Source organism: Glycine max, chromosome 13, assembly GCF_000004515.6.
Source record: "Glycine max cultivar Williams 82 chromosome 13, Glycine_max_v4.0, whole genome shotgun sequence".
In the NCBI taxonomy this organism is placed as follows: domain Eukaryota; kingdom Viridiplantae; phylum Streptophyta; class Magnoliopsida; order Fabales; family Fabaceae; genus Glycine; species Glycine max.
Window position 1 is genome coordinate 42,476,723 of NC_038249.2, and position 11,391 is coordinate 42,488,113.

At 35.0% G+C, this 11,391-nt stretch overlaps 2 protein-coding genes across 2 annotated transcripts; one reads left to right on the forward strand and one right to left on the reverse strand.

The window, feature by feature from the left end:
- Positions 1–427: 427 nt before the first annotated feature.
- LOC100793601 (curved DNA-binding protein) lies at positions 428–4,007 on the forward strand. The gene is made up of 4 exons (XM_003543476.5): positions 428–904; positions 1,614–1,773; positions 3,182–3,276; positions 3,428–4,007. The coding sequence occupies exons 1-4, from the start codon at positions 545–547 to the stop codon at positions 3,653–3,655; spliced, it is 843 nt and encodes a 280-aa protein (XP_003543524.1). The 5' UTR covers positions 428–544; the 3' UTR covers positions 3,656–4,007.
- A 1,799-nt stretch (positions 4,008–5,806) lies between these two features.
- LOC100794483 (protein TOC75-3, chloroplastic) lies at positions 5,807–9,998 on the reverse strand. The gene is made up of 7 exons (XM_003543478.5): positions 8,731–9,998; positions 8,281–8,502; positions 8,073–8,180; positions 7,767–7,958; positions 7,410–7,658; positions 6,383–6,637; positions 5,807–6,291 (listed from the first exon to the last, which is right to left on the reverse strand). The coding sequence occupies exons 1-7, from the start codon at positions 9,865–9,867 to the stop codon at positions 6,052–6,054; spliced, it is 2,403 nt and encodes an 800-aa protein (XP_003543526.1). The 5' UTR covers positions 9,868–9,998; the 3' UTR covers positions 5,807–6,051.
- Between the last annotated feature and the right edge of the window lie 1,393 nt (positions 9,999–11,391).

Below are 11,391 nucleotides of genomic sequence, written 5' to 3' on the forward strand. Positions count from 1 at the left end.
AAAAAAATAACACAAGAATAAAATTAACAGATAATCGTTCAAGTTATAACTTATAGAGGATGATAATCTATTCTTATGTTATTATTTTTTTAAATCAAACTATTATTATATTAATCTTTTCCCATACAATTAGGTATTTTCTTCATTCTATAATATGACTTGTAGACTTTTATATAAAATTAATATAATATGCTTGTTTGTGTAAAAGAGATTTTTAGTTTTAAATTATTTTAATTAATACTCTAATTTCTTCGATAAATATTAACTATAATGTGATATTTATAAGTTATTTTTAAAATAATACTTTATTAATTAAAATTATGGATTTTCTGAGAGAGAGAATAAAGTTATTTTTCTTTTGGGGAGGAGAAAAAGAGGTAGTTAACAGCCAATATTTTTTTAAAAAAAATTGAATTTTGGTCGGGGGTTAAGTTAAACGAAATTTCAATCCAAATTTATGTTTGGGACTTGGGGTGATAACTGATAAGAGAGCGATGTTGGTGTTCCGAAGTCTGAACCAGAATCCTACGAATGACATGAAGAGATGAGGGAACAAAGTTTTGGAGATAAGATGCATGGAATAACAACTCTCGCTCTCACTGCAACTGCAAACACAAACACATTCCTTTCTTGTCCTCTAAGATCTCTTCTACCACTTACCCCTCCATCGAATTGTTGCATACCCACTTGTAAATTTAGCTATGGAATTCGTTTCAACCATTCTCAGTGGAAGCACCAAAAAACAGAAAGATGGAGCAACAGAAATAGAACGATGGTTGTGAGAGCAAGGCGTAGCGAGTCTCCGTATGAAGTTTTGGGCGTGTCTCCATCCGCAACCGTCGACCAAATAAAAAAGGCCTATCGGAAACTTGCTCTCAAGTATCATCCCGATGTCAATAAAGAGGTAGTTACTATGTTTAACGCTTATTAGTATTATTATTTCTCTCTCAATAGTGTGTGGATTTCTATGGGTCAGTTATCAAAATGTTAAGGTTATTTGACAATTGTTGGTGGGGTTATTCCGTTAGAGTTAAGTTATCGAAAGCAAGTATTTTTACCATGTTATCTGGGGAAAGAAAACATAGATATTGATTATGATTTGGGGGATTTTTTTATGATTAGGGGGTTTATCCTTTTGTTAGGATTTTAATCGTTTTAAATTGCAGCCAGCCATATTACCCCAATTCTTCTTTATTGTATGTTTCTCTTTGGATTGATTGAGGTCGTGTTTTATTGTTTATCATTGTCTCTGAATCAAGTTTTTGCAAAATTGTCCCATCAATATTCATTGGTTCTGCAAAATCTAACTAAAACTTTGACTTATCTCCGATGGAAAGGTATAGTACCAGTACTCTTTATCTACAAAAGACACAAATCAGAAACCAGAAAAGAAAAAAACAAATGTAAACTTGATCACGAGGACAAAATTGTAAAAGATTGCTGTATGCACTATGCTGAAAGTGCTTCAATGATGTAACTGTTCTGTTTTGGATTGTGTGTTAGTGATCTCACATTCACTTTTACTATATTTCCAATTAATGTATAAATAATTAACTATCAGAACATTGGAATCTGTGGTGCTTACTTATGTATTTTAAAGTTTCTTTTCACAGGATAAGGCACAGGAGAAGTTTATGAGGATAAAACATGCATACAATACATTGCTAAATTCTAGATCCCGCAAAAAATATGATTCTGGAAGTCGAGGTTATGATTTTTCTCAAGGAAGCCGAACTAGGAATATACAAGCTGAAGAAGAGTTTTATGGACTAGGTAAAGATTAATAGCCATTTGCAATTCTTGTTTGAATATCTAGCTGCTGAACTTTACTTTTGAATATGTACTTCATTTTTATAATTGCTGTTACACATCTGCAATCTTTTTTTCCTTTTTATTCTTTTAAAAGGAAAAGTATACCACCGAGTTCAATAAACTCAAAATAGCGGAAGGGAGATACTGTCGGGAAGGTGAATGATTAGACTCTGACAAAGAATTATAGGCGAGGATTAGGGAAGAAGGAAAAGAAAAAAGACAGCTCAAAGTACCAAACTGAAATATATTATTGATAGTATTTAATGTTGTGAAGCATACCTTAATCTAATACTCCTATTTATACTATTAGTTAGGTTGATCAGTGATTACTAGTACTATCAGTGCAAGACCTAACAATAAGACTATTTGCTTAAACACATCCAAAAAGAAATTGTAAGATAATTTGAATATATCTTAAATATTCTCTAACAATTGCAAAGTTGTTTTAGTGCTGTTGGCACTCGCCCAAAGAGATCTATCTGCCCTAGATACAGTCCAATTGAAAGATATTGGGAAAACTTTTAGTCTTCATGCATTTTGTGCAGTTAAATATTATCAGGATACATATTTGATCAAGATTATTTTCTGGACTTTTGGATTTTATTTACTTTAACCAAGATACTACTGAGAATTTCCGTATTTTTTTCTGGTTATAAAAGATGCATGCTAGTTAAAACCTTAAGCTGACGGCCCTATATGTTTCCTTTTTGTCCTTGGACACTCTTCTGCTACTAATTCTTCACCTTTAATTGTCTGAGAGATAATATTATATTTTAGGATTCAATATATATATATATATATATATATATATATATATATACTGAAATTTGTTTTTTGGTCCCTCATTTTTGCAAATGTGTCAAGTCCTTGTATCACGTAAAAATCATCTCATTTTGGTCCCTTGTATATGGAAATAGAGACCAGTTGACCACACTGACACATTTCTATAAATGAGGGGTCCAAACCCAAAATGCCATTATTTTTTTAAGGCCTAAAAGCATGTATTGTCCTATTTGCAAAGACTAAAACATATTTAATCCTTACTTTTTTATGTGCTTCTTGTCCTATCATTTTATAAAGTTAGCTCATTTTTATTTTAATCTTCTTATGGTCCAACATCTTAATGATGCAGGTAATTTTTTGAGGGATGTTCAAATAACAATTGGTAGATATATACTCTCTGGTAGACATCATGTGATCATGTAGCTCATAAGTTTAGCCTGTATTCATTAAAAATTCTGCTGGGCATTGATTGTCCCATATAAATTTATCAACAGGGGGAAAGGGATGTATGTCTCTAGTATATTGCAACTTAATTCTGTAATTCCTTACTTTTTAGTGTTTGAGACCTGTTGGTTTTGTTATACAGAGGACTTCTTTAAGGATCTTCAACAAGAATTCAGGAACTGGGAAGCAAACACTGCTTCACAAGGAAAGCCAAAGAGTCTATGGGAGGAATTGGCGGTGAGACTTCCTGCTTACATCTTTATCCGTTTTGATGCTGTACCAGTCCTTTTTCCAAAAAAAAAAAAAATGCATACATGAGCCATCTAGATATATAGTTGCCAACATGACCTAAATAGGGATTCATAATATTTGAAAATTTACCTTTCAGGAAATAGGAGAAGAATTTGTGGAGTTCCTTGAGAAAGAACTCAATATTACTGATCAAAATGATGATTATAAAACGCCTCAGGGAGGCAACACATCGAACTTTCCTGGGACAGAGACACCAAGCAATAGCAGTCAAGGTCAAGCTGGCAAGGGAAGCAGAGGCGTTGAGGATAACCTTGAGGAAATAGAAGCCACTCTGGCTCAGTTGAAAAAGGAACTAGGCTTATAGCATAAAAGGATTAGAGGTTCCTCCATTTGGTTGAGAGAAAAAGCCACAGAATTTATTGCCTCTCATTCTTGGCACAAGACATGGCCTTTAATTATGTGAAGGCATATCTCTTGGTGGCCATTGGGAACCAAAGTCACCAAATTGACTGTGTAACACCAGGGATTCAACTGTTTTATTTATTTGTCTTCGGTGTTAGTTGGGTGAGTAGAGGAAATATAACAACACTAAAACTTAAATCATGGATGTATTTGGTGAGATGAAAGCAAGAGAAATGTAAATGGATTATAATTTATTTGATTTGTAAAACATTTTATGCGGAACTCGAATAAGCAACATTGACAAATTATTTGGATTTCTGAGAGCATTTACAAACAAATATAAAGGGTCCACTTCGTGAATTCTGAATTTCCATTTACCTTGCCTCATTTTTTATTTTTATTTTTGCCATCTATAGGAAGCTTTCTGATACAAATCTTTCATAATGTGATTATAAACTATGATCTTACAAGTTTATACTATTAAACTAGATATTTATCCGCACATTACGTGGATGCTTAAGTATTTTCCTTTTAATATTATAATTATTAAACTTTGTTTTGGTTAAAATTATCTTAAACTAGATATGCATGGCAGAGTTAGATCGCCAGAAGTTGAAGCCATCTCTTATCAAGCCATTTCTTGGGCAGTTGAACCAGGGTTCGAAAATATAACTTTTGAGACAGATTGTAGATTTCTTGGGCAGTAGTAGATTTCTTTTCAACCTTCCTGTAGTTCTTCAGATCTCAATGTTATTCTCTCCAAGTGCAGAGCCAAATTATCATAGCTCAATGGTGAGTTTTATTAGGAGACAAGCTAATTTTGTAGTTCATATTCTAGCTAGGAAAGCAAGTTGTTTTGCTAGTGACCAAGTTTTTAATTATGTTCTAAATTGTATTTTTCAGGTAATTATCAATGATATGATATGATTTTTTTTTCTCTCGAAAAAAAAACCCAACGTAACATGTAAAATAAAATTTCATTATAATGATAATTTTAAGGCATTTTTGTCCCTAATTTTTTAATTTTTGACGAATTTTACCGTAACTTTCAAGAGACTTATGGATTTTATCTTCTATTTTTTTGCTTCTAATATAATTATATTTTATATCCTAACTTTTTTAATTTTTTGTAAATTTTAAACCCAATTTTTATTTTTTGATAAATTTTATCCCTAATTTTTGTGTTTATTAATGAATAAATGGTTGGGATAAAATTTGTAAGTTTCTTATAAATTTAAAATAAAATGTATCAAATTAAAAAGTTTGAGATAAAATTTGCCAAAAATTAAAAAACTGAAGGTAAAAAGTACCATTAAGCCTATATATATATATATATATATAATACTTTAATCTCTTTAATTTTATCTAACTTTACTATGCATTTTTTTACCTCTATTTTGGATGGATACAAATAGACAGTAAAAAAATCTAATTTTAATGGTCGACAATTAGGAGAGAAAAAATGCCATTAACATTTATTCACTGAGTAATTGAAGCACCGTAATGTATATAAGATAAAATAGACAATAATACATTAAAAGAAAGATAAATGATTAATTAAATAAAATGTGACTAAATTCCAAAAAGATGAAAAGAAATTAATTAAGACATGACCCAATTGAGAAAATACTAATGTGATTAGATGTATATCGAACTCCTAGTTGAAATGTTGTCCACTACAACTTACACTCAGCTTTTATAAATAGATTATAAATAACGATCAACTTATACCATTAAATATATTTTGATACTAATGTGCAGAACATAGATGGGATGAGAATATTAGGTTGAATGTATAAACATACTTGATAAGACTAGAAATGAATCGATTACATAAAATAAATAAAAAATGTTAGAATAGCACCTATGTTAAAATTTCATCTTTAAATAGTTCGGACATTCGTGAAGATTTGTGAACTCCCCAACAAAGACGGTAGATCAGATAGGTTTAGTTTTACCACTAAAAATAAAGGAGATAAAGAAAATATAGAGAAGATTAAGAATATTTAAGACGTCATATAATTTATAACATTATGATGTCTTTTAACCTCTAATAATTTGACAATCATATTTAACAAAAAAAAATATTAAAAAGATGATATGGATCCATTTGTTCTCATGAACTGTGCAATGATCACTAGCCGCAAAGATAAACTAAATCCATTTCATAACAGAAATCAAGATTATCTACCATCTTAATATTTCCAAAGAACCCTCTACCAATTTTACGGGAAACAAACAAAAACACCACCAAGTCTGCTAGTCTAGCACATGTAATTTTTAAGCATCTATAATCCCCTCCCCCAACCAAAAGAAGAAACCCCAGTGAACAATATACTAATGTCACTAATTTGCACTTCAAAACCTCTCTCCGAAACGGAAAAACAATGCACCAGTTCCTGAGTTGTGATCAACAGCGTATTCTGCTCTCACTAAACCGAGCTTGACACCAAGACCGTAGGATGAACCATGACCCATGCGTCTGTAGACTTCTGTAGGATTACCTTTGACACCCTTTGAACTCCCTAGATCATTGCCATGTTCAGCAAATGCATACACATGCGTACCTTTAACAGGTATCCTTAACTCAGCTGCAAGCTGTAGAAAGAAATCGACGGTTAAACTTAATCCCCACGTAATGGACAGATATAGATTATAAGAATTAACTAAACTAAAATCTCATTCCTACCTCAAGGATATTTCTGGCTGCTCCTATCTCACCCATGTTGTAGCCCCTTACAGAATAGGGACCCCCAAGAGTAAAAGCATCATAGCTGGGGAGATCACCTACACAACCACCATAGTGGCCATGGAGGACAAGCACCGGTGGAGGTGGTTTACCAGCCCCTTCCTCCACTGCCATCAGCTGAATAAATCGTGTCAGAGTTAGTTGGTGGCGGTTAAAGATCGGGAACTGGCTGCCAATGCCAAGGCCTTGGTCTACCTGCAGTTTGCATATGTTAACAATGCATTATCAGAAAAAAGACATAACATATTCTAAGAACAGAAATTCAGAAAACACCAATATCTTGGCGGCACTGCAAGTTAGACCTTGCAGGCTTGCCCTAAGAGGTGTGGCTGAAAATGTGTTATGGATGGAACTAAATGGTATTTGATTTATCAATGTATCCAATACCATATATGAGGGGATAAGGATTGGTTGTTGGTTAAAATGAATGTTTTCACAGCAGAAGAAGAATGGTACCCTGATAACTCTAGCCATGGTATCATCCTCTAAAAAGGATTGCATTAATTATCATCAAAAGATTAGCTACACTTAAAATAAAAATTGGAACGTCCTTCACCCATCCCTGCTATCTTAATTGCAAGGCTTTTATATGCCACCTCCATGAAGAATCATAACATAAGTTCAGTCATTCCCAGCAAGACAAATTTTCTTGAGGGTCAATGGAAAACAATACTACCAGACACATTACAAATACTAAATTTAGTGAAATCAATCAAAGAAAAACATAAAAACCATCAAAGTAATATATAGTAATAATTTAATAGTTGGATCAATAAAAATCATGTTCCAAACAAACTCATTGAAGATGTAAGAATTGGTGTCATTTTAGTGGTATAAGTTGATCCCTTCCCAATAATATATATGAGAATCATTTTTTCAGTGTTTCCAAAAATCACAAAACTGATAGGAAGGTGTAATGCTTCCACATGTACAACTTCAAAGGCACTGAGTGTAGAATGAGAGTCACCTGGAACATATTTCTGTCTCCAACAACAGTTCCATTCACAAAACGGGTGTTATCTCGTGTAATATTTGCCTGTAAAAATGCCATGTGATCAATGCCAGTACCACTGAGGGTGGTTGGAGGTCCATCAGCACTAATTCCTCCACTAGGTAATACTCTTTGACCATTTGCACAGATATGACTACTTTCATCACGCGTTGTTATCTCTTCCATTACAAGTCCATATGTGAATTTACTCTGACGTGTGAAATTCTGCATGGCACACAAGGCGGAAAAAAAAAATTAATTGAAAAAATACCACTAGCCCAAATGGCCAACTCAAGGTTCATATATTTAACTTAAAAAGAACTGTGAAACTACCTCTGTAATATTAGCTTTAACACCAGTACGATCAACCCATATTGGAGGCACTTCATCCACGCCTGGCCCCCCAGTGAATACTGGACTCAGTTTTCGGCTATTGAAGCAGCTTACACGGAGAGTACGGTTGCGTGAATAGTACACCCCATCCAGATATGGGTGTACATACTCTAGCTTAAATGCAAGATCATCCTGAGGCAGAACCAAAGGGAGACATGTTGTGATACCAATGCCAAAATTACAAGACATAAAACTATTTGTAGAATCAAATGAAGGAACTCCAGGAACTAGCTCAAGGGTACCTACCTGAGGATTCAAGAAGTTGCTAGTTGTAATAGAACCATTAATAGATCTATTCAGCCCTTGCAGATTCCGATGTTCAAAACTAACAGTGCCACCAGGCTGGAGCGAAGCCTACACAAAGTCAAATAGAAAGTAAACAAATTAATTGGGTGGGCCAAAAATTCCTCGGTTGTTAAAGAGAATTGATATTCAATTTGACAGAAATAAATACCAGAGTGGGATGCCCTCCACGTCCAGGGACAATACTCCACTCAGTACTGACTTCAGCCGACTTCTGTTCTAACTCCTTTAGCTTAATTTCAACAATTATACCTCCTTCATTAGTCTCATCAGGGCGCGGATTGACCTCAATATTTGAAAACAAAGCAAGGGAGTTCACATTTCTTAAAGCTTGCTTCCCTGCTTCAATATTGAAAGTGTAACCTGAGCGCAGCTGTTAATCCAATACAAACATCCATCAAGTTAGTATCACAAACCAATGAACAAGTAAAACACATTAAAAAAAAAAAAACAGAAAGTATAATCACGGAAAACAAACCCCAATATCCAACACAAAATGTAATAATGTAAACTAGCTCCTAATCATACTAAACACATCAATTGCACATATAACAAACATTCATAACCAACCCAAAAAATGTATATATATCTATATATATACCTGCCGGGGAAGCTCTCTTTGAATGACAGGGACTTGGGTGTTCCCTTCAACAACATTACCAAGCTTATCCTGGAACTGAATATCCAATTGTGTGATATCCCCTTCAACAACCTCACAAACAACCTCCTTGGTGTTGAGGTTCCCGAAATTAACGACCTGAGCGCAGGCATAGCCTTCATCATGATACCATTTCTGCACTCGGTCCCGAATCCTCTGCAACAGCCTAGCACTGACCATGCCATGTCTCTTGAGCATGTCCAGGATCTCATTGTGCACGTAGCGCGGCAAGAGGCAGGGTCTCGCCCTCTCGATTCTCCTCTTGTACTCCCTCTCCTGACTCAAATAGTACTCCAGCCTCTCCTTATCGGTCATATCAGCATCCATTTCAACGGGTTTCGTTTGTTGCATCAACCCTACATTGATGCAACGAAATCCATCAGCAGATTGCCACGTGCTCTCGCTGAAGGAAATGGTAACCCCAATTGAGCCGTCTGGGTTTGTTTTTCCTTCCAAATCAACCTTCTCGAACATTCCAGAAGTCGCAAGAGTCTCCAACTCCTTTTGGAGCTGCGCTTTGGTGTAAACCCCGCCCGGCCGAAGAGAAACCATCTCGAAGAACGAATCCTCGGTGCCAACTTTTGTCTTCCTGTTCCGATCGAAGAAGGAGATGTCCGAAACCTTGTACTTCTTGAAGCCACTCATTTTGTTCAACTGGACAACGATGTTGGCGGGTAGACCGTGTGAATCCCACTCCTGAGGCTGGTTTTCGTCGGCGACCGCGGCGAACATTCTGGACCAGAACCCTCCATTTCCGCCGCCGCCGCCTCCTCCATGGCCGCCGAACCACCCATCATCTCCGCCGCCGCCACCGGTGTTACCGCCTCCGCCGAGTTTGGTGAGGGGGTTAGGGAAGAAGGGGGAGAGAGGGGTGCATTGCAAGAGGATGGAGGCGGCGGAGGAGATGGCGATGGCTTTGAAGAGCGGCGGAGTGTGAGAGGAAGAAGGGTTTGAGAGTGAATCGTTGTTGTTGGAAGAAGGGAGAAGGGAGCATTTGAGGGGAGGGGGTCGAGAGGGTTTTCTCTGGCGAGAGGGTAGCACGGCGCTGCCAATGTTGTTGGGGGCAGCGAAGGATGCCATGGTTGACGGAGCCAGATTGATGGATAAGAGTGAGTGAGGAGGGTTTTTGGTGGGTTTGGTTTTTGATGGACTCAGAAATCAGAATAATATAAATACTAATGCCCATCAATCACAAAGCTCGACCTGAAAAACCCAAGTTACTACAGGATACATCTATTCCTCTTTTAAGAATAATAAATCATCAATTTACTCTCTCAAATTATATCTCCTTACACTAGTAAGTTCCTAAACCTTCTGTCAAAACAAAAATATTCCTAAACCTAAAAAAAATCAAATAAGTGTCTCAATTTTTTTAAAACTATATATATAGATTATTAACATGTCATCATGAATTTAATTTATTGTTCTTGCCCTTATAAAAAAATATGTGTTGAAAGGAGTCAATTCCTTACTTTATTTTTTTGTATTTTGGGGCTTCAGAAAAGACCTTTTTTATTTTAGTAGATTAGACCCAGTTTCTAAATCCTAAAAGAATAAAAAATAATAAAACTCTTTGTCACTTTTATTTTTCTAATGGCAAGTTATTCTACCTTAAGTTTTCTTCTACTTTTTTCTGTGTTTTGATGTTCCCATGAGGAGCTAAATCCCTTTTTCCAATCTAAGGTTCATTAATGCATAATTTTCATGGCTATGGGGTATAAATATTTTTAATTATTTTCTTCCTAATTTTTAAATATTTATATTTCTACAGTTCTTCACACCATGTACTACTACTTCATTAATTTTGCAAAGGTTTGAAGGAGACAACTTACGAAAGGTAGTTTATGTTCTCACCACCATGAAGCCTTAAGAAAGAGAAAAAAAAAAAGACTAAAATAACAAAAAGGTGAAAATGGGAGAATAATGACTGCATATGTGTTGGACACATTCTTAGTGGACTTAATGATGCACTTTTTATTTTCATCAAGACTCAACTTCTGGAAAGGAACAATGAGAGAAATAAAGGCAAGATACATGCAAGAATGGCACAAGTAAAAAGTAACTGTTGATGAAAAATCTATCATGGAACAAATACTTTAAATTATTGAACATATTTTGGACAACTTCAAACAACATAACATGCATATAGATGAAATTATCATTGTCTCCTCAACCATAGAAAAAGTATTACATTTTCATGGAGACTTTAAAGCGTGCTCTTTTTTTTTTTCCCCTCATACATAAATAATTATACTTATTTAGTTTTTTAATTGTTACTAGTATATTTTAAGGTGTTTCAATTTTCTCATGCTGGCCTGGTCAACTTACTATATCAGGTAAGTGCTTATTTGTGAGGTTCAGTAATAAGAAAAGTTGTTAGTCTGCACGTGTAAAAAATGAGCCCTCAAGTATGTTTCCATAGTATGTTAGCCTCTAGAATATTTCACAGTGCAAGAACTCCGGAACCAATTGCTTTACAACGGTTCATTTTGGGTTAAACTCTGCCTATTATTTACTAACCACAGAGAGAAGAAATATAAAACCAGAGTCATTTTAAAAAGCAGAGGCAAATTGCAATACAGGGAAGGGAACTAGTCATTGAAA

Coding starts and splice junctions, on each gene's coding strand:
- LOC100793601 (XM_003543476.5), top strand. CDS start 545: ATGAGGGAACAAAGTTTTGGAGATAAGATGCATGGAATAACAACTCTC. Junction 905..1,613: donor ATCCCGATGTCAATAAAGAG/GTAGTTACTATG, acceptor TTCTTTTCACAG/GATAAGGCACAGGAGAAGTT. Junction 3,277..3,427: donor GTCTATGGGAGGAATTGGCG/GTGAGACTTCCT, acceptor TTTACCTTTCAG/GAAATAGGAGAAGAATTTGT.
- LOC100794483 (XM_003543478.5), bottom strand. CDS start 9,867: ATGGCATCCTTCGCTGCCCCCAACAACATTGGCAGCGCCGTGCTACCC. Junction 8,503..8,730: donor AAAGAGAGCTTCCCCGGCAG/GTATATATATAG, acceptor TTGGATTAACAG/CTGCGCTCAGGTTACACTTT. Junction 6,292..6,382: donor CAGCCAGAAATATCCTTGAG/GTAGGAATGAGA, acceptor TTCTTTCTACAG/CTTGCAGCTGAGTTAAGGAT.